We start from the raw sequence: 26,880 nt of genomic DNA on the forward strand, positions 1-26,880 counted from the left end.
ATGCTAAAAAAGAAAAGAGAAATGATAAAAAAAGAAAACAAGAACAAACCTCGTTTTTCCTCATGAAGTGAATCTAGGAAAAAACCTGCAACTGACAAAAACATTTCAGTGTTTCCAGTGTTGTGAAGTTTTCTGTAAAAAAAATTTTTGCTTTGCACAGTAATTTTCTAGGAGAAAACCCAGTGTTTTGTTTATGTATTTTTCATTCAAAAAACCCCCACTTTGATGGACAATTTCCAGCTGGTGGTGCTTTGTGGCCCCCATCCCAGCACCCTGAGTGTGTCCCAGGCTGCACCCACGCACCGCCGGGCTATGGGCTCTGCGTTGCAGATGGGAAACGAGGCACAGCCCAGCCAGGGTCCTGCTGCGCCAGCCTGAGCCCGCCTCCTGCTCTGCGGCCAGGGTTTCTCCGGTCAGCCTCTTGCCCACATACTTAGAGGCTTTCCAAGGTGCTCAGCACTCTCTGCCAGCTATGCACATGCATTTTTGGGGATTCAGGCTTCCTGAATGAGTTGCTGAACACCTCCCCTTCTGTAATGTAGTGAGTGGCCCAGCCCTGTGTCCAAGGTTGCTCTAAGGCATGACCCAAGCAACCCTCGCCCCATAGGAGCCTACGGTGTTGTGTGAAAAGCAAACCCCTGTTGAAGCAGACGTGCTTTGACTGTGTCTTGTGAAAGCTACACGTGCAGTTACTCCCCTTCTCCTATTCTTTTCAGGAAGCAAAAACGCTGCTGCGGCGACATAAGCTGGAGTCTCACCTCTTGCAGGTGGCTGCGGCTGGCCTTGGATACAGCTACACGGAGCCGGTAATGCCTGGGTCTGCTATGGCAAGGACCTTTAGGAGTTCACGGTTATAGGACCAGCTTCCCCCCCTCCTCTCTCCTGTAAATCAAGTCCCATGTAGGTGACTCAGGAGCTGGGTCTTGGCCCGGTTTGCTCCCTATGGGAAAAGGGTGATGCAAAGCAAGGGAGGCGGCTGTTCCTGGGGTGAAGGAGAAGCAGACACAGCCTAGTCCAGCTCTCCTGCCATGGTGTCTGGCTGTGCCTCAGCCACTGCCATGGCGATGGAGTGGGACAGAGAAGGCTGCGCAAACTGGTCTCCTTCTGTACTCATCGTACGATGCCAGTTTGGGTTTGGGGTAGATTTTCCCTTTGGTCACCCCAGGCAATTGCCCCACACCAGACAAGCTGGCCAATGTCTCCGTGCGCGAGGCAGCACCTCGCTCCCTGGCTTTGGTTGGAGCATTAAATTAAGATGCGCGACCTCTCTCTTTTCCTGCAGAATTACTGGAACAGGTACGGTGCCCGCCAGGATGAGCACAGGTGAGCCACTGCTGCCCTGCCTGCGCCCACAGCTTTCCGGTCCCACAGCAGGGTGAAGGGGATGTGCCCATGATGGAGTACCAGCCTGCCACTCGAGGGGTGCTGCCCATCCACCCCAGCACACCATCATGGTTGAATTAGGGTCCTTTGCCCCTTACCATTGCAAACATTCCCACAAGCACCTTATTTTAGTTGACTGCCTCAAACACAGTGATTGTCTAGAGGGATCTTGGTTGATGAGGCAGGTGGTGCTATTCAGGTTTGTTGGTGTCTGTGCTTTGCAGGTGGAAAACGTTATTCCCATTCCCAGAAAAACATGCTTTTCCATGGACCAGGGTGAGGGCTTCTACTTGCGCAGTTATGGCATTTGTAGAAAATACCAGTTTGCCCGTTTTTTTCACATATGGGTTTCCAAAGGGTACAAACCAGCACAATTCCCAGAGCTGGAGACCTGTGGGCAAAGTCATGATGTTCCTTTCCTCTCTTGCTCCTCAGTGTCCCATCAAGTATTAGTAGTGAACCAGAAGATGGGCCCCGGCTGTCCCTGGCAAAGAAACCCATGCCAAAACCAGATCGAGAGTTGAAGGAGGGTAAGTCTGATGAAGATGTTTCAACAAAATCAGAAGGTTTTTTCCTATTGCTTGAGACCATAGGCTGCAAAGGCTGGCAGCTGAGCAATGAGGGCCAATCCTACCTGGGGCGGGGTTGAAACTTTGTTAAAGTGACAGAGAAGTCTTTGATGCTGCCACAGCATTTCTAGGTCAGTGGATCCCACCAGCACTGCTCTGTTCTTGGACCTGCTTTTCCCATCTGCTGAGCTGCTCAGTGCAGAGACCTGAGATGCAGAACTGGGAGGCTGGGTCTTCCTCACCATGGGGAAGGTGGCACCAACAAACAGTAGTCTTTCCCCTAGGTGCTTTTAAGATTAAAATGTCCTCTGTTGTCCAGGCTGCAGAAGGATGGATGCTGGAGACAATAGGTTTTGGGATCTCTGGTACTGATGCTTTGCTACGTGCACTGGATCACACCATATTAGCAACCGTTTCTGGTTGCAGATTGGCTTGTGATTTCATGTCTTGGCTTACATCAAACCACTTGGTTTTAAGGCCTGTCGGCAGACATTTCAACTGATTTCAGCACATTTTCAGCAACCACAGAAAATACCATAACATCTTCTACTAAAGACAAGATTTCCCCCATAACAATTTTGAAAAACTATATTCTGGCCAAATATCAAAGCATGCTTCTCGCTGCAAAACAACAGGATCTCAAGCCAGGAGGTGTCTTGTGTCTCTAACTGGCCAACTCCACAGCAGCAGGCAATTAAACCTCCCTGTAATGCAATGGTTGGTCAGGCTTTTTGGGGAATTTCACAGCTTTCTGCACCCCAAGTTGTCTCCAGCTGCTCAGTGTCTTGTTCAGAGTACATATGTACATAAAATAGGCAAATACCACAGGAAGATCCTGAAGAGCTTGCTTAAGCCAAGAGCTGGTTGATTTATATTAGTTGGCCTGGTTGCCTTTTATAACCAAATAATTTCAGAGTGTGTCTTTCTCTGGTTTCTCTTCTCTCTATGCTTTTATTTTGGTTTAGTTGCAGAATGTTTTCAAGTTTGCAAAGAAAACTGAAACTGTTCAAAAAGAAAGTGGCATTTTTGTCCATCCAGCTGCTTCCTTTCTCTGTTGTCTTTTTTTCTTTCTCTCTTTTCACTTGGGAAAAGAAGAGAAAAGGCCAAAAGAGAAAAAGAAAAGTCCATTTTAATTTTGTACTCTTCTGTACTTCTCTCCTTCCCCCCTTCCTCCTTTCCATCAATTCCTTCACTCCCAAAAGTCCAAAGAATTCCTCAATTTCTTTGGGTGTTTTTCACAGAGCATACACAGGGGAAACAAGTCTCTCTGCTGGTACTTAGAGGTGGTGGGGGTAAGGAAGACAGCCGGGAGCACACTGCTGGTGTGGGACAAGAGTTCAGTGTTCGCAGCAAAGGGTAGCCCCTGCTAGTTCCCCAGGAGGAACAGAAGAAACTGGGGAAGTGGTGAGTGATGCCTTCCAGGTTCATCCCTCATGTGCCTGCGGCAGGGGAAGAGCAATGTCCGAGCTGGAAAACTCAGCCCTGAGTTGGAGTGTGCCAGGAGTCTGGATTTCAGAGTCCTGTTTCTGATCCAGCTGTATTTATAATAAATGCTATTATCAAGCAACAAGAACAGCAAATTGAACATGAGGAACGTCCCATCTTTTCCGTTTCCAAGAAACCTAACTCTTCAGAAATAAAGTCATGGGCTAGTGGCAGGGCTCTGCCCTCAGGGTTATGTGTCCTCCATAGACCAAGGAGACCTTCCAAAAACACACGATGTGCCTCAATGGGCAGGAAAAGTAGTAATTATAAAAGCAGTGTAACAGAGAAGTTTCCTTGTGCCACATGGTGAGAGGAGCTCTGCGGCTCTGTTTCCTCTGTTTTATTGCGGCTCTCTGACAACAGATAATTTTTCCCCACAATTTAGATGCATTTCACCTTCCTCCTGGAGAAACATCTGGTTTAGGTTTTTATTGTTGCCATTTCTTTCATTCTGTCTCTTTGAGGAGAGGAGGGGAAGAGGCTTCAGAAGATGGTGATTTCGTGGCCTCGCCATGTTTTTCTGATCAGGAAAATTTGATGGGGATGGATCAAAACTTCCTGTAAAGAGCTAATCTCTCTCTTCTTGGTTGTTCGCTCAGCACATGGCAAGGCTCAGTTGCCCCATACCAGGCGGGAGCTCAGCAGTTTGCAAGCCCAGCCACAGTTGTAGTCCCATCCCAGGGATGCTACCTGGGACCTCCAAAACACAGCCAAGCTATTGGCTTCTGTCAGGCAGAGGGAGGCAGCTTGGAGGTGGGGAGCGAGGGGATGGCAAGGACAGCCATAGCAGCTCCTTTGCCTCTGCAGAGGGGGATTGTCCGCAGGGTCCTCCGGCTCACCCACTCCCAGCCCCTCTTCTTGGCAGAGAACAAGCGATGCTTGCTGCAAGCTCCTCACCACATTAGGTTTTCTATGTGTGTAAAAGACAAAAAAATCCCACTGATGACAATTGCAGAGAGTGGCTTTGCACGCCAAGCTGGCAAGGTCCACAGAGTGCAAATGCAATGGAAACTTACAGCCTCTGTTGATGTTGGCTGCTGGGCAGGAGAGCCAGGGTAGCTGGTGTCCATGTATCTCATCATGTCCCATCAGGTTTTGGTGTTTTCAGGCTGTGGTCCCTGCATTTGCAAGGCAGCTAATGAGAAGGTGGAAAATGCTGATGCTCTTGCAGCAAGTTGATTTAATCTCTGAGTGTTTCCATTGCTTCTGTTTCTTTTGTTGCTGATGTGAGGCCAAACTCTGCTCTCTGCTGTGAAGCTCTTTCCCTGGCAGTGCACTTGGGTGACTTCAGCTGGCCCTCAGCCATGGTACAAGATGTCAATGAGGCCAGGGCATGTTCAGCAGGGTCATTTTGTGTCTCTCTTTCCATCAGGGGGTCCGCTTCTCTACAGTGATGTGAAGTTTGTCTACAACTCACAGCAGCTGAATGGCACCCAGCGAGTACTACTGGATAACGTCATCTCAGAGGAGCAGTGCCGAGAGCTTCACAGGGTAGCCAGTGTGAGTAGGCAATGCCCCTGGGGGGGACAGGACTGCCACCTAGGCTGAGTGCCTGATGCTCTCCCCAGCACCTGGCTTGTGAGAGCTGAATGTGTGATCCGCCCCTGGAGAGGCTCTGGGTTCATGCCTCGCTCTTGAGTGTTGCAACTGACGCCAGGATGCCGGTGGAGAGCAGTCAGATGCTTATCCCCGTAACACACCCATAACTGCAGCACAGGAGCTGCTGCTCCATCTTGGGCTGTTCTTAGAAACATGCTGCAAAACAACGCCTGTGCAGAAATAGCTCTTTGCCCCGTGTTATACACAACCCCAAAGAATGCTCATCCACAAGCCTGGCTGAGCCTTCTCATTCATCATCAGCTGAGCCTGGGAAGGGACTGAGGGTGCCTGAACATCCCCGGGCGGGAGGTGGGTGGCTGTTTTCCAGCATCTCAGGATGGACCATGCTCATGGAGAGCTGCAGCACCTTCCCACCCAACTCACCTGTTCTGATGAATACAGCCCTGGGGAATTTGGGGAAGAGGGTCCCAGATGCTTCCATTGCAGCTCCCCCTCTCCTGGGGAGCCAGTTCACCTCTCACCCGTGTTTGTGTCTTTCAGGGGATCATGTTGGCTGGAGATGGTTACAGGGGCAAAACATCCCCCCACACCCCGAATGAGAGATTTGAAGGAGCCACTGTCCTCAAAGCCCTCAAGGTTCAGCTCCCTCCTCCTCCTCTACCGTGCCCTCCCTCCCAGCCAGCAAACAGTGCTGACCCTCTTTCACCCCTTCTCCTTGCCCAGTATGGCTACGAGGGCCGTGTCCCGCTGAAGAGTGCCCGGCTCTTCTACGACATCAGCGAGAAGGCTCGCAGGATCGTCGAGTCCTACTTCATGCTGAACTCCACACTCTACTTCTCCTACACCCACCTGGTGTGTCGCACTGCCCTCTCTGGTGAGGACTTGGGGGGCTGGTGGTGGGGCAGGGCTGGGAGGACAGGAGGGGTTCAGCCCCCCACGGCGGGGGCGGTTACAAGTGGGGGACCCAAGCCTGAGAGTAGCTCTGTTTTGCCTGATGCTTAAACTGGTGGCCAAGGGCTGGGCAAAGTCACTGTCCCCACAGCAGCAAAGGGTGGGCACTGTTGTCCCAAAGAAGCTCATTTCTGGGGTGTCTCTTGTTTTTCATGTCTCCAACTCTTCCTCTTTTCTCCTCCCTCTTCTCTTGCCTCCTCTCACTGTCCCTTCTCCTTTCCACCCCCCCCAGCTCTCCATCTCGCTTCCCTGCAGTAAGGAACAAGCAGAGCTGTGCAGATCTGAGTCCTCAGATGTTGCTTTTTTCCCCCAGCCCTTCCTTTCCTCCTCTCACCTGTGAACACCATCTGGAGCGGGGTCAGGGCAGGCTCCCCACTGTGATGGACCCCACAGAGCATGGCATTTCCATCTCATCCACCCCTTCTCCTTCCCCCTTCCTCCACATGACCCTGCCTAGGCCAGCAGGAGAGGAGGAATGACCTGAGCCACCCCATCCATGCTGACAACTGCCTCTTGGACCCCGAGGCCAACGAGTGCTGGAAGGAGCCTCCTGCCTACACCTTTCGGGATTACAGGTAGGAAAAAAGGTGGGCTGCCCCCGAGGGCACCCGGGGACCCTCCGCGAGGCAGGGCATCCTGCTTTACAGACCTAAAGCTGGTACATCCCAGCCATGGCAGAAGTGAAATCCAGCAGGTAGTTTCTGGTGGCAGCAAGTGTTGTGGCTAAGCTTCAAGCCAGAGTTTAACTGTAATGGCTCTGTGATATCTCAGGGTTGGGACATCCCACATCCACAGGGCTGTGTCTCTGTCAGGTGTTTTTGGTGCAGAATGGGAGGGTGACATCTGGTGAGACCCAGGCGACATTTTGAGACTTGTTCCCTAGCCAAGGAGAGATCTGCTGGTTCTCAGCTGTGGCTCCAAAATGGGGGCAGTTTGGGTGGCCCTGACCAGCCCCACAGCAGGACCTCTCCTGCCTGGCAGCCCCCAGACGCGGGTCTCAGTGGAGTGATGCAGGATCTGCCCCGGAGGCAGGGGTCAGCCCCGAGCCCTCCCCACTGTTCCCCTCACAGGGGTCTCCCGCTTCCTCCCCCAGTGCCCTCCTGTACATGAACGCAGATTTTGAAGGAGGCGAGTTCATTTTCACCGAGATGGATGCCAAAACTGTGACGGTAAGTCGGTGCTGTGAACCAAGCGTCGTTCCTCAGCAGCCTGTGCTGGGGCTCTGAGCTTCTCCAGACAGCCTGTGGCTCCTACCTTGCAAAGAGTCCACACAAAATCCTCCTAGTAGAGGTGCACAGATCTTCTGTGCCCCGCCCTGAGGCTGCGTCAGGTAGGAAACCTGCAGATCAGAGGGATGGCTGAGAGTTGTCCCTGTCTGGTGGACCACTGAGCTCCCACCCCATCTCGTGGCCGAATGTGAAGCGATGCCTCAGTACATATGCAGTGCCTGGCCCAGAACCGGTCACGGTGGTCGACATCAGTCCCTGAGAGAGATGGGGCTCAGGCACAAGCCCCTACCTCTGCATGGGGCCGTTTAGGAGGCTGGGCACCCCCTCCATGGTTGGACAGAGCATCTGGGCACCATGCTGGGGCTCTGAAGTCCAGTAGATGCTGGAGAGTAGATTGCATCTACCTAAAGTGAGTGCTGGAGGGTTGATACGGTTGGCAATTCTGCCCCTGAGGTCCTGCAGGATAGCTGTTGTGGACTCAGCAGAGAGGAGAAAGAGGTGTTTCACACTCCGTGCCAGGATTAGCCTGAACCTTCCTGGAGTTATGCTGTGGCCCTGTTTTGCCATAGGTGGTGACCTGCAGGCTTTGCAAGGACTCCGTGCCACCATCTCCTTTCTGCATGATGTCTGCACAGTAGGACCAAGCCTCACACCTCCCTATTTACCCCGCACATTTCTACAGCTATGTCCAGGGCTCTGCATGTCCTCCAGAGCAGCTCACTGGGTCCTGGGGTGATGCAGAGAGATGCCTGGTAAGATCCCAGGCTCTGGACCATGACAAGCCCAGACATGGCCAGTGCATGCAGCCATGCTGCTCCTTGCCACCCTGGTGTTGCCTGTTTTCCCACAGGCCTCCATCAAGCCCAAGTGCGGGCGAATGATCAGCTTCTCATCAGGCGGCGAGAACCCCCATGGGGTGAAGGCGGTTACCAAAGGCCAGCGGTGTGCCGTGGCTCTCTGGTTCACCTTGGACCCACTTTACAGAGAGCTGGTGAGTCCCTCCATCGTGATGTGAGAGGAGCTGGGGGGTACCCAGCATCCCAGAGGAGCGTGGACCATCTTCAGCCTCCAGTCCCACCACATGTACTTTCCCCTCATCACACTCCCCTGCAGCAGTGTTCCCATCCACTGCACCACAGGGACATGAGCTGGTGGCCCTGGGACTGAACGGTTTTCCCTGCCGGTCACGCTCCTGGGCACCCATCGCCCTGGGTCTGCAGGGTGCAGGGCCGGGCTGGGGTGCTGAGCTGCTGAGCGGGGTGCGGGAGGGCTCCGTGCAGGGCTGGACTGGCCATTTCTGACACCTAGTGGCAATAACCTGATGAACGGGGATGTCCTCCACAGCCATCCACAGCTCAAGAGGCCGGAGTGCTGTGCGGCTGCTGCCAGGTCTTCAAAGGTGGTTTGGCAGCCTGAAGTCCATGGGTCTGGGCGCCCAGATGCCTTGGGAGATCTGGGTTGCGGTGCTTTCAACAGGCGACCTCCAAATTCTGTTTTAAAAGCCTGCTGTACCTGCCCCGTCTCCCTTTGATAGCAATCCTGGTCTGTAAGAATAAAAGATGAAAGACTAAGCAAAACTAAATGCAGGGAGAGAGCAAAACCCTGATGCCTTTGCTTTGGCAGCTGCCAGGTTTTGGGAGAAGCTGATTTTCAGACATGCACTTTACTGTCTCTCTGCTTTTTGGCACTAGCTGAAATTCCTCCATGCTTGGTGTGTGTGTGGAAGGAGATGAGCCCTGCCCAGGGAGCTGGAAATCCACGTAAAGCAGAGGGGACAGGAGGAGGGTATGCTGTGGCAGTGGCTGCTAGTGAAGTGTGATAAGGGAACAGCAATACATCAGCTCTGCCCCAAACATTGCAGTCCCTGGAGGGAGGAGGGAATTAGGTATTGAGGTGCAAAATGGTTTGATTAATTTTGCCCAGCAAATCCCCAGCATAAGTCTCAGGCTGTCTCCCATCCTCTCAACTACACTGCTGGTCCTCGGACGAACTGCTTGCTGTGGGTCCTCCCAGCAGGCTGAGTTGCGCTGAATAAGCTGAGAGCAGTCGCTGAAGCTCTGCTGTTACACTTTCTTCCCTTCCCCTCTTACAGGAGCGAATCCAGGCAGATGAAGTGATCGCGATGTTGGACCAGGAGCATCTAGGACCCAGTGAAATGAATATCAACCCAAAGGATGAGCTATGAACTAGGCCAAAGACTTTTTCTATTAAATATTTATTTAATATTGTTAATCTTATTAGAACCCTTCTATTTTTGTACAGAGCCACTGTATAAATTAACAGGTTAATATGATTGTGGAGTTTCAGGAGTGCCTCTTCTGTGTTTAGCACAGCTCTTGCTGGGACCCCTCATCTCCATGCCAGCATCTCCTGCTGGGACTGACTCTGCCTCTGGGATTCCCTGTCTTTCCCTAGCACTTCTCAGGACTTATTCAGGCCCACTGTACCCCTGTGGAGAACCCCTTTTTTTCTTCCTCAGGCAGAAATAGCTGCTTATCCTTAGCCTCTGCTAGAGAAATGTCTCAGGTGTGATAATGGACCAGTCTTCCTGCCCCTGCTAAGTGCTGCCCTGGGGGAAACTGGAGCACAAAAGTCAGTTATTTCCATCTCAGAGCCCTTCACCATTTGAAATATGCTTTTTAGGGAAAAAACAAAGAAAAACCCAGGTCCTAGCAAAATGCATATCTCTGTAGCCATGCAAAGCTGGTATTTGGGTATTAATTCTGAGCAGAGCTTCCAGAAATCATCTGCTGGGCAGGGGCATAAGCTGTGCATAAGCGAGAAGGGGTTTGATTTGCAGCTGACTGGTGAAATAGGGGCTGTCCTTCATGTTCAGTGCATGGGATGCATGAAAGAAACTGCTTCAACACTGCATCCTTTGAGCTTCCAGCCCAGTGCTGCTGCTGGTAAAACCCAAGGTTAAAATTCATCATTTCCAGGTCCACGTTGGAAAGCAGATGAAAGGCTCAGGGATGTTACAGTGCCATGTTGTTGGATGATCACTGTATGTCTTTGTACTCAAAATGTCCTGGCTGCATCCTCCCATCCTGACAGTGCAGAAGCAGTGGATGTTCATGGTGTGGTAGCATCTATTTGCTCAGGAGTATGTCTGACCCAGTCTGAGGGTGTTGCATTGAATGCACATGTTGCTTATCATAATAGATTTACTACGCCAGTAAATGCTGTTAAGCCCGTAAATCATCCCTCTACCACCATTAAATTAACTCCTGTGCATGGGACCAGAGCAGCCCCTACCTCAATCAGAACGAGCACTGAAGTCACAGAATTGCCCACATCCCAGAGATGGGAACAGCTTTTATTTTGACCCAACAGCTGCTTCTGCTGCTGGAAAGCAGTTCCTGAAAGGCAGGTTGCAGCAATCTTTACTGCTGAATTTACTGCAAGGCTGCTGTCTCTCCAGAAAGCACTGCAGGGATCTTGGCTGGAGTTTGCATCCCTGAGCAACTTTGCTCAGCTCCCTGCTGCATTGGTACTTTCTCAGTCATTTTCTACTCCCCTCTGCCAGCTTTGACATTCCCAGGACTTAAAATTTGCAATAGGGAATTGTCTTTTCTCTTTGTTCATGCAGCTTGTGCCTACCCAAATCTTCCAGGCTGAGCAGCACCCTTGTCTCATCCAGTCACTGGCTGCAAAGGCCATAGACAAGGACGGTCCTGCAGAGACCTCCTCAAAAGCTGGTTCTGGGCAAGATCAAGGGGAACTCAGTGCATCTGGAAAAACAAATGCCCAGACTGTGAAGGGGGTACCATTACTGCCTAGAAAGTGAGGGAAGGGTCATTTGCTGCACATCCTCCCATGTCAAATCTGCAGGGGAGAAAGCTCTGAGTGTTCCTGAGCCGCTAGTGTGGCTTGTTTCTTTGAGGTTATCTCCCTTCCTCGTAGGCTGTTGGAAAGATTCATCATGTTGCCTCCCCAAGGAATTGCCCACAGTTTACCCTGCAGAGACCCTTCCCTGCTTAAGGACCTCCCCTGTACATGCTTAAACCCTCTTTTTTAAAATAGCCAGAGGAAAAGCTGGAGGGAAGATGGGGAGGGCAGCTGGAGAGCTGAAACGCAGGTTGTGTTGTCCCCTGCCTGCACCACACTATTGCATCCAAGGCTGGACTCCGACGTGCTGCACCTTCAGTTTGAGTTTGTGCTGCCACCCCCCTGACAACCACATCTGTCCGAGCGCGTCCTGCAGAGCTGCCCCCTCCAAGCCGCTCGGCGCAGCCCCTGCCCTCCCCAGGGCTGCAGGGATCCCACCAGCTGGTCCTCCTGCGGGGAGGCAGGCGGGGCTGGCGCCTGTCGTGGTTTGTTTGCTGCTGTGGTGGTTAGCCAGAGCTGTGTCTAAATCCAGGGGAAATAAACCAAACACAACATCTGGGCCTGTCTTTGTCTTTCTTTCACCAAATATTAGAAGGGGAGACTGGGGGATATGCGGTTTGCCTCCCGATGGTGCCCCTCCCTTTGGGGTTTCCTGCCCCAGTCCCGAGACCACACGCACACATCTCTGGTGCTGGAGGAGCGTCAGAGACACTGGTGTGGACAGGATTAAGCGAAGTTGTATGTGTGCATTTGCCTGCCTGTCCATCTCCTTTGCTCTGCATCCAGCTGCCTAATAACTTATGTACCATTGGCACACTTCAGGCAATTTGGAGAGCAGGAGGAGGGTGTCGCAGCCCCTGTGCAATGCTGGGGTGTGCAGCAGCCTGGGGAGCGAAGCAGGGTGCTGGCCGGCTCCTGGTGAAACAACAGCTTTGGTGGAGAATGGTGGAGCAGCTTCAGAAGGATGCAACATTTTGGAACTTAATTGCAAACACGGACCCCAAATCCCTAAGAAGGGGAAAGACTCCGGGCTACCTGGGCCGTGCTGCTCACCACGCCACTCTGCCGCCGAGACCTGCCTACGGTTCGTGCCAGGCTGAAGCCAGGAAACAGGAACACAGTGAGTCAAAGGCACTTTCCCTGTTTGTTTGTTTCTCCAGCTCTCTGCTCTGGCAAAGTCTAGCTCAGAAGTGGATTTGTATTTCTGCTGCAACAGCAGAGGTGGTTGCCAAGTTTATTGGCACTCTGTAGCCTCACAGGAGCAAGTTACAGAGCTCTTTGGGATATGCACCAAAATACAATGTAGGCTTTTGGGTCTCTTGTATCCGGGTCGGATGGGTTGCCACTAAGGTGGGTTGGTCTCCGAGAAATGAATTTTAACTCTTAGATTTGATGTAGAGGCCTGGCATGTGCCAGAGCTGCCAGGGTCACATCCAGACTGCCCACAAGGCACCCACATCCGTGGAAAAAGAAAGCTAACAACAAAACCCAAATATATACACTCCTCCTTGGTCAAATATGCCCCAGGGCAACCTGATGCACTAACATTTTTGCTTCCTGCTACATTTGCTTATGAAGTTGGTTATTCCCCATTTGCCCCACCAGTCTGGTAATTGCTGCTTCCCAAAGCCCCTACATGAAGCAGCTCCCGAAGGAGGCAGTGCCCAAAGTCACGCCACTGAGAATAAAGCTGATGCGCATTTCGGAGCAAGCTCATGGCTCCCAGGCCAGCTCTGAGCTCCTTTAGCAGAGGCTTGGCCACCGAAGGGAACCACAACCTACTTACCTGTTGTCCATTTGTTATACGTGCCCCAGTTCTATCACCGGCACTGGGACCGGTTTGGAGATGCTTGAACCATGTCTTAGTTCCTTGTTAACTCTGCTGTGCCCATCCTAATATAATAATATATGCAGGGTGGGATTAGCAGGGTTAATTTATGACATTCAACGAGAAAAAAAGAAAACAACTCATAAAGGAAATGTAAGAGAATTAAAACAACAAGTGAAGTGACTGTGTGTGTGTGTGCGCATGCGCTTGGGTGTGGCCGTTGCTCTGAAGTGAAGCCCTGCATGCTGTTACTCAATGCCAGGGAATCTTTACTAGCAAGGAGCTTTGTTTTTGTTTTGACATTCAAGTGGGCTGAAGCCAAGTTTGGTCACCCCTTGCACAAGGCTGCTGCTAGGGGTTGGGGGGCTGGAGGAGCCTGGTCTGTGCCACAGGCATGCCTTCAGCAACGGGGAGTCAGCAATGTTTCAGGAAAAAGTACAGATGAAATGGATGCCTTTGTTGAGGAGAATCATTGCACTTCATAGTCAAGGATGCGGCAGCAGAGTGTACAGAGCTGGCAGCAGCAAGGGCACCAATGCATGGGGAGCAGCGGCTAGCAGGGGTCACAGTAGCCCAACAAGGCATGAGATGCCTTGTGCAGAGGGTAAGAGCATGGAAAACACCTTGTACAAGCAAATAACCACCAACGGGGACAGCAGAAAGTCTGAGCCCCTTTGGGCTGTAAATGCTTTACTGCAAGTGGCTGCTGGAAGTTTCCCTCCAGCCAAAAGCTCAGCCCTGAAACCTCACCTGAAAATAAGACTTGTGGGTATTTACAAATTCCTGAATCCCCAGTCAAGGCTAAAATACCTAAAGCTCTTTATGTTCAGTGGCTACAGAGTCTAATAAAACCTCGGCATGTCCATAGGCATTAGCCTGTGAGACTTTCTGAGGCATTAATTTTAAGCAACTGAACCTTACCAATATTGCTGTGCAGGCTTAGGGCCACGTGGCCAAGTCAGTCTCCAGCAGCTCCACTGGATGGTGACTAATCCCCGTTGATTCCAAGCTGAGACATGACAAGCTTAAAAAATATGGTGTGTTTGGACCTTTTGTATGTCCCTTTTATTTCGCAGGAGCTAGACTGACAGCCCCAAATACAGCAACCTTGATGACCCTTGGAGACCCAGCAACAAGCCCTGCAAGCAGCCAGCCTGGCTGAAGACCCTCCTCTGCTGCCACTCCATCCCACCCTGCAGCTACGTCCCTCTTGCCATCTCCCCACCCTGCTGCTCGGTCTCTGCCCTGGTGATGGACAATTTGGGTGGCACCATCCCCGCCAGCTGCTGCACATAAGGTTGGCCAGTCCCCGTGCAAGGCTCTCCCCACCTTGGAGGCAGCTGCTGCTGCTGGTCATGGGTGGGAGCAGAGCCTGGACTAGTTTGTTAGCTTTGCATTACAGCTGCTGGCTGCCTGCAAGCTGCAGGGATTTGGCCAAGGGAAGGATGTGAGCACAGGAAGGAGACAGAGTTTGCACTGAGCTGTGCTCAGCCCTCCTGGTTAAACCTGGGCAGAGCCAAGCTGAGGACTCACAGGCAGATGAACATCTTCCCATGAAAACCTGTCATTTAAAAAAGAAAAAAAATAGGTTATTTCCTCCTGTCCACACCCTTGCCCAACCTGGGGGAAAAAAAGAACAAAACAGCTGGCTCTAATAGTGCTGGCAGTGAGATAAAAATGGGCTAGTCCTGCTTTGGGGAAGAACTATATTAAAAAAGGAAAAAAGCATGCATGTCTTTTGTTTCCACACCCCACCAGAAGACCCACCTTTTCCTGCTGGAAATGTTGATGCTTGTCTGTGCAGCGGGGTATGACCCTGCCTAGGTCCCACGACATTGTGCTCTTCCCTAGGTGTGGGTGGACACATATATATATATATGTGCTTCTTCTCCCACCACTCCATTTACGCAGCGGGCACCCAAACCCAGCGTATAATGTGCCTTGATGCCAGTGACAGCACTGGCACCCCAGAACCAACAGAGTGCAGCCATGCATGAGGCCAGATCCTGCACCATTGTTCACCCCAGGCACAGCCCTGCCTTCACTTTGGGCTTGGGGGGGGTGGGGGGGGGTGGGGTGGGGTGGGGGTGCACATGGATGGGTGCAATAGATGCCACTGAGAACGGCAAGGTGCCCCATATCCTCCCGGAGCACAGCATAGTGTGTGTGGGTCACTCGTCCGTCCCCAGAGCACACAGCAAACTGCTGTCTCCACAGGTCTAGTGGATGCCACAGCCAGCCCAGCATTACTTTTGTCTTGTTTTAAACACATGGTGAAAGCTGGCATCGAGTCTGTTTCCTTCTCATTTAGCAAAACTTTGTTACGCAAAAAAAAAAAAAAAAAAAAAAAAAAAATCATAAATGTCAACATGTCCCAACCCCCTGGCCACCATCCAACCCTGCCAAAAATAAGTCCAGCACACTACAGGAACTTGGGAAAGCAAAACAAGCAGCTCGGAGAGCTGCCTGGCCACCCTTACCATGTTTCTGGGGCAAGGCAGAGAGCCAGTGAGCCACAGGGAAGTAGGGTTCAGCCTTGGTCCGGCTGGGCGGCAGCGTGCAAGGCCACAGCAGAAGAGCACAGGTACAGGCAACCGCAGAGTGTGCCGTGGCAGGAACAGGCAATGCGAGTGCCCCGTGGGCAAACGGAGCCAGGCTGGCGAGTGGACGCGCTTGGCAAAGGAGCTAATGATCGTTTCCAAGGGTGGTTTGGATAATAAGAATGGCAGTTCTAGTAGGTATTTCCTGAGGTTGAGCAGGGCAGGGCAGGGGGAATTAATATGAGCTCAGTTTAGCTTCTACCCCTCCTTTGTTTGTAATGAGATTAACAGCAGAGATGGTAGCAGCACCATCAGTCTGCTGCTGCGATGAGGTGAGCCGATAAGCAGCTCCTGCAGTGCCTCGCATGCGAGCCCAATGGCTCCAGCACACGGAGAAAAACACCGGAAAAAGCACCCCTTTTATCACACACGGCTTTTTTGCAATGGCCTTCGGGTGGCTTCGCTCCCAAGTTTGGGGGAAACACATTGCATTGGACTGACCTGGCTGCTCCCGGCAGTGCCAGGAGCGTGTCTGACCTCCCAGCACAGCCCAGCATCACCATCCCCTCCTTCCAGTGCTTCTGCACCTGACACCGTCTGAAAGTGCTGGGCTGGTCCCTGCTTTGTCAGTGAGAAATGAGGCCACCACTTGCCACCAATGTGCTTTGGGCAGCACCGGTGCAAGAAATGAAACCGGTTGGTTTGACTGCAATGAGGCAGAAGCTGGAAAGAAGTGTGAATGCCCTGCAAGGCACCTCCCAACTGCTCACAGTGCTTTAACTGGACCGTGGCAAAGGTGGAGAAGAAACTCTTATGACCTCCCCTCGTAGAGAGGAGAATGTGGACCTTCTGCCAAATCTTGCAAGGATCTTCGTCATGCCCATGAAAGGCCTGTTCATGGCAAACCTAGAGCCACCTCTGAGTGTAAGTAGCTCTAGTAGGGGAGTTTTGGCTGGAAAACCACTGACACAAAAGCCCTGTACTTTAAAAGCCTCATATTAGTCACAGTAACCAGACATGCATGGTCCAGGTGTGCCCATCCAGTGCAGGGCCCCCAGCCGTTCCGGGGCATCTTGGCACCAGGCTCATCCCTGAAGGGCTCTCTGCAGCAGCTGGGCACAGCTGAGGTGATGCCTGAGCCTGACATCCCCTTCACCACCTTGTTAGTCACTGGCCTCACCGCCCCACACCGGGATGCCCACGGAAACCACCTGTGGTGACATGTATTTCTGCATGAAGCCCTTCTCATGGAGCCCCATCAACGTGTGCCCATGGCCCAGGGATGGCCAAGGACTGTGGGGGGCAGCTGCCTGGTCCTGGGTGGATTGCAGGGGGCTGGTCCCATCACTGCACGGGAAAAAAACAACCCACCAGCATCTTAAAACCAGTTTGCTGCCCCCAGGCACCTGGGGGTTGTTTGTTCATCTCCTTTCGTTTCGACACCTCGTGTGAGAGGCTGGGAGCTGGCATTCACTGCTCTGGTGGTGCCAGCTCTGAGATTGTTTTATTTGATTTGCCGGCCAAATTGGGTGGATGGGTGGAGACTGAATTTTCCCCTTTATTTTTGTTTTCAAAAAACCCTTCTGGCCCTGGGTGAGGCAGAAGGAGCTGAGTAGTTTCATGCCTATCTTCTCTGTGACAGTTACCTGCCTACAGCGGCGGGGCCGCAGCCTGGCTCCTCTGAGCAGAGGAGCTGGGTGCAGGGAGATGGGCTGGCGGCCGGGTGGCTGAGGTAGCCCTCAGCCACCTCACACAGCATTTTTTTTAATTTCCCTCCCAGCTCAAACACACTGGAAACAGCTCTAGCACAAGCCCATCCTTCCTTGCTCTGCGCAGTGGGTCAAAGGAAAATGATGCCTTTAACATGGGCAGCCTGTGGCAGTGGGAGAGAAGAAGCAGGCTGAGCTCCTTAGCCAGTCCAGGAGTGATCACCGAAAATCCCAGCCTCATTGCCTGGCCTCATTTCACACAGCTGCAGGGAAGAGGTTTGTCACTGAAGGTCCCCAGGGAAAGCCCTGAGCTGCGTGCGGTTGACAATCTGAGGCACTCTTGAGCAAATGCTTTCAGAATAACTGTCCCCACATCGAAACGTGGCCCCAACAGCGGCTCTTAGGGATGGGACGAAGTATATACAGACTTGCTGCTGAGCCTGGCTGTGCTTGTGCTTCCCCAGGTGACTCAACTGGCCCTCGCAGCACCGCCGCAAGGAAAGCAGCCCCTGAAGGTTTTTCCCAGCTCACCCATGGCTATGAAGAAAAGGATGTTCACATGGGTCTTCCAAAAGCTCAGCCATAAGCAAACAACGTGCCATGCTCTTCTGCACCCAGCAAATTGCCAGGTTCACCCTGCCAGCCACAAGCCCACGACGCTGCCACCAGGCTTTCCTGGCAGCTTGGGCTTGCCCACCCCTCTGGAGCCATCCGAGACACTGTGGGGAAAGTAAACGTACTCGCACCAAACCCAGGTGCTGCAGGGAGTGAGAAAGCCTGGCTGATGAGCACATACCCTGCCCTGCTCAGCCAGCACTGTGCACGTTCCTCCCTGTTTGCTTGAACATCTGGACTGGGAGCTGCGGCACTGACCTGGACGCCATGACCTGCACCCTGCCAGTGCCCTGACAGCAGCCTGACCACGGGGTCTGCGTGGCCGAAAGCTGCTGGCACGCCTGCCCTCCCCTCAGCTGCTGGGACTGATCGTGGTGGCTGGAGCTGCTAGCATCGCCACTTGGGCGTACTCCGGCCAAATCTACAAGTTGCGTTTGCTCTGGGACCGTAACAAATCTTTAGTGGTTCCCCTTGAGGTGGAAGACACTGCATCCTTTCTCCCGTTTCAGACTAATTACACTGAAACAAAAGGTGAGATACGCCATACCAGGAACGTTACTAAGCCTGTGAGTCCTCCACCCAGTGGGATTAGGTGGGAGTTCCAGATGGCACGAATACAGATGCCGGCAGCCGGCCTCCTGCTCCTCTTGCTCAACCGCTGGCGCCACCAGACAAAAGATAATAAACATCTCTCCTGCTCTTGTGATGGGCCTAGCAGCAAAAGAAAATTTCCAGGTCATAAGCTCCTTCTGGGTAGCCCATGCTCCAGGCTATGCAGAACTGCCATACCTCAGCAGCTCTTTGCCCCAGCTGTGAACACCACATAGCACTGGCATGCAGGGGACACCCAAGTGCTGCCTTGGGTTCTCCCCTGCTGCCTTCAAACTGCATCTCACTTCCAGCACTTCCACTCTTCCCAAGGGGTGACATGGCTGCTTCTGATTTCTCCAAAATACCTTCTAGCTTTCAGGAAAACCCAAGAGGACTCTTTGCTTTTCCCTCCCTCAGCAGGTCTGCAAGTCATTAGTCACCATACTGCCAGGCCATGCTAGTCTGAAGGCAGCTCTGCCTTGCAGACACACTTGGTATAAATAGGGATAAATGCACCGGAGGCATCCTCCTGTTCTGCCTTAGGAGGGGAAAAAGGGCAGGATGCTGCCTGGGAACATGCCAGCTCTGGGAGCACCACCCAGACCTTCTCCCTCCCTGTCATGCCTGGCCACCCTGGTCAGCATTCCTCTTCTCTCATTTGCAATAGGGATGCTCACAACCAGCTAAAGCAGCATGAATGGGAAGAAAATCAGGCTTAGGAAATCTGCCTGTATTAGAACAGACGTCCGCCTTGGGCATCCTTTTCTGCAGCCTCACCGGGTTTGATTTGGCTGTCTCAACTAGCTGAGAGCCTTTTTTCTCAAAGGTATTCCATATGCCCTGGCCTAACCAGGCATGCCAGCGTTAATCAGTGAGGTCCTTGGGCCCAGCATCACTTCAAATGGAGCAGAGGGAAGACTCTGCTCTGTTCCTTTTGAAGATGTGCAAAAGAGCCAAGTGCTGCAGTTTGTGCTCCTTGTCTTCCCAGCCAAACCCTCTAGCTGGGCTTCATCTCCTGTGAAATGCCGCAGTAACTCTACGCTGCTTCCTGGCCATGGGGGCACCACTACAAAAACAACAGAAAAAAATTCAAAATCAAATTTCAGTCAGCTCTCTCTGCTCCTGAGACCTCTCCAGAGAGCAGCTGGTCACAGCCTGCGTGGGACATAGAGTGCCCTCACCTTCACCTCCTCACCTGCCCATCTTCAGCTGGCTGCTGGCATTCCTGGCAGGGCTTTCAGTCATGTCCAATTTCCTCACCTCAGAGACAACGCTGAAATAATCTGAGGCAGCTGCTGCCCATGGTCTGACAGTAACGTACTTGCCTTAATGGTTACTTGCTAGTATTTTACCCTTGGGTGAAATGATAAGGTTCAGGGCCAGGTGGAACACGTTCAGCCATCCCTTCTTTGGGGCAAGCTGAGTCACTGCTGTTACAGTTGTGCAAATCGAGTCTGTGTGTGGTTTTGGTGCATCTGTTTTTACCATGAGCCCTTAACCTTCAATGCACAGCACAATCCTGCCCGCTGAGAGCTCCTAAACATTGGCTAGTCGCTAATTAAGCAGTAATAAAGGCCAGAATATAAACTATACTAGAGTAACTGTCTTGCTACCCATAGCACTTGAAGCTGGAAGAAAATGTTCCTATCAGAAGAGCAAACAGTGTGGTCTGTGTCCTCCAGGTATCACCCTCAGTGGCAGGCAGGCACCGCCACAGGCTGCTCCTCTAAAAAAAGGGAGCCTTGCTCAGGACTTTGAAAGGATGTTGTGGGTTTGGGGCTCAGGCCAGAGCCTAAATGCCAGAAGGGAGGGGACTGGCTCACACGCGCCGGTGCTCAGAGTTGGGTATTTGCTCAGCGCGCAGGGCTCTGCATCAGCCTTCAGAGGGTCAAATACTGCCCTGGGGGAAGGGTGCTGGACTCTGCTCTGGGGCTGGGCTTCCTATACATGGGCATTGCAGCACCTTCTAGGCACCTTGCCCTGTGCTGGAGGTGACCCGTTATCTCTTGTTTCTGTGAAAAACTCATGTTCACCTTCAGGTTGGCAACTGTCTCCAGGTTCAGCATGGGCTGCTTGACCGTGATCTTGGAATAAGAAATCAATGCATTTATCTCGCATTTCGCCATGGCACATGGATAATTTGATGCAATTGTGTAGCCACCCACGCCTTTAATTAATCAAAGAGTTTTTCACGCAGCACTGTGCAATATTTTGTTTCCTAACATACCTGCTATAGACTACTAGGATCTGTTGTAACATTTCTTACCCAATTCCAGCACTGGGGGCTATGCGGCCAAGAAGATGGATCACATGTGTAGAAATCTTCAGCATTGCCTCCAGAGGTGATTTCCAAGGAATAAACAGCTGAATTAATCAGAGGCTCACAGAGGGATTTGGGAAAACAAAACAAAACTAAAAAAGAACCAGCGAACAAACAAAAGAAACCTCAGGAAGAAAATAGGAAAAAGTCAGCAGATTCCCTGGGGTGCCGTTTAGGAAGCTCAGGAAAAACTGGAGGAAATCCGAGGCTTTTCTAGAAAACTAGGTAACACCTTACTAGGGTTCACTGCTCCAGGACAGAGCTGAAAAATCCCTTCCAAGGGACCAAGGGGCCACCCAAGGGGCCACCCCAACATCTTCCCCTTCAGACCTGCTGCTGGCCAGCTTCCTGTTGCAGCTGCTGATGGGGGAAAGGAAAGGGCAGATAAGGACTGGAGATGGCCAAGCAGGAGAGTGTTTGGAAATGCTCAGACTAAATGCTGAATAACTTAAAAAAAACCCACCTGTCAAATGCTTGTCCACACCCAAGAGCCGAGCACCCAGCTCACACCTTTGTGTGCAAATGAGCGGTTTGGGCACTCTTCCCTCTGGTCTTCCTGCAGGCCACGGCCACCCCAGCCATGAAAGCTGGGCTAGGACCTGGAGGTCAGGGTAGGGGTGAGCAATGGGGGCACCTGGGTGCCGAGCAGAGACCCTGCGTGGGCAGAGCATAGCCCTGGAGCCCAGATCCTGCAGAAGTGCTGCCTATGACTCCCAGCATGGCATACGCCTCCCCACCTCCCAGCCAAGGTGGATGCCATCCTCTCCAGCTCCCCAGCTTCTCCTTGGGAGCTGCAACCTGTCTCCATGGCACAGCCCTGAACTGTGGCGGGTGCCTGCCCGGTACTGGGGGCTGCTTTCACGTTTGGCCTCCCCTGGAGCAGAACCACATGTGGGCCAAACAAGTGGGGCAAGCTTGTACAGCATGCACCAGCAATCTGAGCCAGAGCCAGCTCACAGCCTTTGAGCCAACAGCCCCTGGGGACCCCCCAGGGGAGAGCCCCCTCTATGCGCGCAGCACCCTGCAGAGCCACGCAGGTGCACAGCGGGGTGCTGGGTGCTGCAGGTGGGTCGGCCCTGACGGGGTGCTGGGCTCCCCACCCAGACTGGCTGAGCTGGCTGTCGCAGCAGCGTGGGAGCCCCAAGTCGGCCGCTGGTGCTCCAGCCAGGTGCTGCTGTGGGAGTTGCTGGTTGCAGTGTGTGCTCCCTGCAAAATACTTGGTGGTATTTTCTCAGCTGGAAGAAGAGATGTGTATCGCTCTGGCAGGGAGGACTTTTGCAGCCAAGGCTCTGCGTATGTGCGTGGAGGAAAGGTGGAGCACCTCTCGTGCCCTCGGGCAGGGCACACATGGTGCTGGGAGCCTGAGGTGCTGCTGCATGCTGGCCGTGGCTGCAGGGTGTTGCAGCACGGGGTAACCATGCAGGGCTACTTGCCTCCAGTGTGCCTCCAACCAACCTCCTGGGGTGGGTAGGGTCTGGCTCTGGACACATCTCTGGGCAGAGGTTCACCAACTGAGAGCACAGCTTCAGGTTTTTTGCACTCAAGACCTGCCCGGGATGAGAGCAGTCGTCTCTCCTGGTTTGGCAGGTGATGGTTTTTGGTCTTCATCTTCTGAATTTCTCATTTGTGCTGGTGTTGGTTGGCATAGGCACAACACTGGGGATTCCCTGGGTTCACAGCAAAGTGCAGGAGAGCAGCAGCTTTCCCAAGAGGCAGCTACAGTAAAAGTTGCTCTGAAACACCAATAGGTGACTTGCTTATTCCACCCATGCAAAACAAACAAGAGTTGCTGCTGCAGCTCTTGCACGTGGTATGCGAGGGGAAAGGTGCTGAAAAAGGCAGTTTTATAAAACTCATGGCCACGATGTGAGCACAGGAGCTGTCTGGAGGGCTGAGGGGACACGCAGGCTCCGTGATTTGGGTTGCACCTGCCAGCGGTGGGGAACGCGGGACCGCAACGGCGGCAGAAGGAGGGCTGCCACCACGAGCCTTCATCCGCCGCGGCCCCGCCAGGCCAGCCGCAGCCACCTGGAGCTGCAGCAAGTCCCTGCACCCCCGTTTCACGCTGCCGGCGGCAGAGCCGCCCCCGATGCTCAGCGCAGGGCCGGCCCGGAGCGGGTCCCGCTAGAGGGCAGTGGCTCCCCGGGCAGCGCGGCCGCCGCGCGGCTGCTCGGCTCCGCACCACCGCTGTCCGCCTTATTTTTATACTCTTTTCTTTTTTACATTACAAACCCCCCTGACAGAGGAACCAACGCCGGTGGGAGATGATATACTCGGAAGCGCCTCGGCTTCAGTGCAGCCAGATCTCCCGTTGCCTAAATTTCTTTTTTTTTTTTTAATGCCAGATTGGATTTTTACTCTTTATCTCTTTCTTTAATTTTCTTTTTTTTTTTTTTTAAGTGTGCTGCTAGACTCTCATTTCGAGAGTGCTGGCAGTTAAAACAGAAGAGGTAAAGCACCATCTCTTCTCCATGTCTGCCGGTTTATTTTGTTTCAGTTTTTCCCTTTTTCGTTGCCACATGCAGAGCCCTGCAGCCAGTTACTTGCTGCTGGATTGCACATGGCTTTACTGTGAGAGTGTCGCAGTGCAGCCACAAGCCTTAGGACTCGGCAAAGCTGATTGCATGGACAGAGCTGTCCTGCTTAATATTAACAAAAAAGCTTAGTCTTCCCTTGGCCTTGACGCAGGCAATAATGAGACCACATCTTCCTGGGCATGATTCAGAGTGGGAAGCTAATATGCTCTGAATGGCTCCCCAGGGACTTTCTTGCCACTGATGATGCAGGGAGCCTAATCTCCTACCCCAGGCAGTTGGGAGAGACAATGTATGCGTCTCCCTTGCATGCTGTAATGGTTGGTATCAGCCCAGCTGCCTGTGAGTAATTCCTGAGCATGCCAGAAGGCACCCACCTCCTGTTGGAGCATGTATCCCCATCCTCCGGGGAAGCGGCACAGGCAAAAAAGCCACTGGCTGCCATGCTCACGTTATCACTGCGTGCGGAGGGCACTGGACTGCAATGGCAGTGAGAAAATCAGTGGGACGGTGCATGGAGGCCCTCAGCAAACACTTAATCTTAGAGCTATACGGTTGAAATCCAGTTGCCCATGGGCCTGTGTCTGATGTTGCTGTGGGAGTGGAGAGAGGCGTGGTACTGCTGTGACTGCAGCCACCAAGACAGAAACATGCTGGGCACAAGCAACATCCTCAGGTGCGGTTAGGACCCTTCAGCTTCAATGCTGCAGGCACACAGTCACTGCACTGTCCCTGGAGACACCCCTCAGTGCTTGCTTGTGCCCTGAGGCTGGAGCTACAGATCCCCCTGTCCAGCCCCAAATCTTGCGCCTCCTGCCCCGCCACTCCCTCGTAGCCTTTCCTATACTCACCAGTGGTCCCAGATATCTGGCTAGCTTCATGAAGGCAGAGCTGTTTCCTAAGAACAAAACATGTGACACTGTAGGAGTGTTTACAAGGAAGTCAAAGCATTTTTAACAAAAACAGCTGATCTCCCTCCACCCTGTCCCAAAAGGGACTTAGACCAGTTTGAGCCAAGGAAGCACATGGCCACACTCACCCAGCAGCAGGGCATGGCTGTGATGGGCAGCCCTGCCACATCCACAGGCAGACAGAGGGGGCTGCAGAGGGGGTCCAACTCCTCGCTGAATGAAAGGCACCTACTAAAAGAACCAGACACACCACCGGTTTCCACAGCAGTGATGTTAAGGCCTTGTGCTGAAGGGATGGTATATACAGTTGGGAGGGTATGGGCATATAAGGAAAAGGGACCAGTCCATGGGGCCCAGATCAGGAGAGCAAAGCTGTAGCAAAGTGCTACTGCCATATACCTCTGAGTAAAATTTTGGCTCCTTAGTTTTAGGGAAGCAAGCTGGGAGAAAGCTGCAGCCAGTCCTTGCCAACAGAGCATAAAGTTTAGCTTCCTTCTAATTTATTTGACCTTCATGGCCAGTGTATGAAACATTAACAATAAGACTCCAAAACTCCAGCCTCTACCCTTTGCAATACGCTCAGGAAGATGATTCACTGCTGTCACGGGTCGCAAAGAGCCAAAACATTTCAGGACCCAGAAACCACCAGCTCAATCCTGGCAGCCAGATGAGGCTCTTCGCCAAACCTGCCCAGTGAAGGCTCAGCATCGCCACTGCCGGTGCCCAGGTGGCCACACTCCACATCTGAGTAGTGGCCATGCACTGCCACAGAGAGGAACCTTTCAGGTCTAAAGCACCGGCCTGGTGCAGCTCCTCTCGCTAACCTTCACACAGCGGTTTGTGTAAGCTACACGTTTCATAGCTCGGCAGATCAGAAAGCCAAACAGCCCACGCTCCCGCTTGGTGCTACGGCTGAGCTGCCCACGCAGTTTTCCCGCTGAGAAATAGCTTGCAAAGAAGCAGAGTGGGAGGCCAGGTCCTGCAATCCTCCCACTGCAGCGCAGGCAGCCACTTTGCTGTCAGGAAGGCAGGGGGTTCTGCTAAGCCACACAGGACAGGAAGAACGTGATGAGCAAGACACCCTCTACTCGGACGTTTGCCAAGTTTTGTCGTGTCTGGATAAGTTTCATTCCAGGGGACTGCTAGCTTCAGCATGCTTAGAAAACAGCATAGAAGGGCATGCACGTCTTCAGAGGTCCACCCAGGCTTGCAAAACACAGCTGGAAGCCTGTGATGGATCCCTGCCCTGAAAACTTCATGCCTGCATATGAAGCATCCCAATATCCAAAGACAAAATTCCAACGGGTACGGGTGGAGGGCAAAAGGGAGAGTGCCAGCTTGGGATTCCTCAGCACCGAAACCCTTGCTGTAACATAAGCAATGCAGAAGCTCCTACTCCAGCAGTGGATCACAGCAGACAGCAATTGCAACCATCAGCAAACATATTTCAAGTTGACCTGGTTAATAGAAATGGCAATTTTCTTTTACCTGATCCAATTTGCTCATCTAGAGGCAAGGAGTCCATCAGCTGAAACAGCAAAGTCTTGCAGTCATCGTAGTAGCATTTCTCTCTTTTGAAGGCAACATAATAGTTTTTAACACCACATTCAAATCAATCCCTGACTGCCAGAGTGCAACCAGGGGACTGATGCTTCTGAATATTGATATCCAGAGACAACTGCTTTTCTAATCCTTCATCAAAAGGGAAAAGAAACAGTGACTAGAACCAAAGAAATCAGGCAGGCTTTCTCTACCCTAACAGTAAACATGAAACTAACTCCCAAGGGAAGCCATGACCTTTTCTTCTTTTGAGATCTTTGTGGGTTTTTTTGGACTCTCCCTGTTCCCGAGCATCCTCCCTCAACCATAACCCAGGAAAACTGTAAGAGACAGACAGACATGGAACCCCACACAGAAACCATTCATGAAGCTGGGCTGCTAATGTGGTGGTCTGTGGACAGACTGAAGCCACCAGCTGATGAAGACCACTCCAACACTTTTAGGACAACCAGCCCACTGGCTCTGAGCGGCTCTTCTTTCAAATCCTTGAAAGAGGAATTGGGATGCAAAGGAAACTGAAAAGTCTTTGGCAGGAGAGAGGATGCATGGGATGATGCACAAAGACTGTGGTGTAACTTAAATGAAGAAGACAAACCTCTCCAATCTCTGAGGGCAATGGTGGAGATGGCTGTGCAAGGCTATTTCACAAGTGTGGAGGCAGGAAAGGGCAGCACTGACCCTGCCTGCTGAAAGTGCACATTCCCTTTCCTGGCCAGGGCACACAGCAGTCACAGTTCCATCGTGTTTGAGCAGGACGTTGAAGTGGGGCACTTTCCGGTGCCCTGCTCAGAAACAGAATAAAGAAACCTGATAAAAGGGGCAAAAAAGGAGCCATGCAAACAATGCAAAAGCCAGAAGACTTCACAGTTCATCAAGAGGCTTACAGGGGCTGACCCGTGGGATCTGCCAGAAAGAAGGTAGATGGGTGTGTGATGGCACCTTGTAACATACCCTTGTGCCATGGATGGTATGGGGATTAGAAAACTGCACACATGGGCAAAGGCAAAGCTAAGCTCTGGCTGCTCAGAGGAGGAAGCAGCAACAAAGTCTCCTGCTCATTTCCAAGAAGGCGCACAGGCAAGAAAAGAAGCTGTTTGGGAATTCAGTGTCATTTTCAGTTTGGCTTTTATTTTCCTTGACTTCAACAACAAGGTGTTCCAAAACACACACAGGTCTTGGTGCAGGCAACACTGTCATTGCTACAAGCATTGGCAGATTCTCAGCTCAATTAACCCATACGCTTTGATGTATCAAAACATAAAAAAAA

The 26,880-nt window shown here is 52.3% G+C and overlaps 1 protein-coding gene across 1 annotated transcript in view; it reads left to right on the top strand.

Moving 5' to 3' along the window:
- P3H2 (prolyl 3-hydroxylase 2) overlaps window positions 1-9,389 on the top strand; it is a 71,538-nt gene extending 62,149 nt beyond the window's left edge. Inside the window, exons 6-15 of the mRNA XM_059822487.1 lie at window positions 717-806; window positions 1,283-1,323; window positions 1,819-1,913; window positions 4,810-4,937; window positions 5,538-5,633; window positions 5,721-5,871; window positions 6,406-6,523; window positions 7,042-7,117; window positions 8,028-8,168; window positions 9,270-9,389. Of these exons, the coding sequence (XP_059678470.1) occupies window positions 717-806; window positions 1,283-1,323; window positions 1,819-1,913; window positions 4,810-4,937; window positions 5,538-5,633; window positions 5,721-5,871; window positions 6,406-6,523; window positions 7,042-7,117; window positions 8,028-8,168; window positions 9,270-9,362 (1,029 nt within the window). The 3' untranslated portion in view covers window positions 9,363-9,389. The remainder of the gene's footprint in view (window positions 1-716; window positions 807-1,282; window positions 1,324-1,818; window positions 1,914-4,809; window positions 4,938-5,537; window positions 5,634-5,720; window positions 5,872-6,405; window positions 6,524-7,041; window positions 7,118-8,027; window positions 8,169-9,269) is intronic.
- Window positions 9,390-26,880: the final 17,491 nt, after the last annotated feature.

Source organism: Gavia stellata, chromosome 11 (assembly GCF_030936135.1).
Source record: "Gavia stellata isolate bGavSte3 chromosome 11, bGavSte3.hap2, whole genome shotgun sequence".
NCBI classification, from domain to species: Eukaryota; Metazoa; Chordata; class Aves; order Gaviiformes; family Gaviidae; genus Gavia; species Gavia stellata.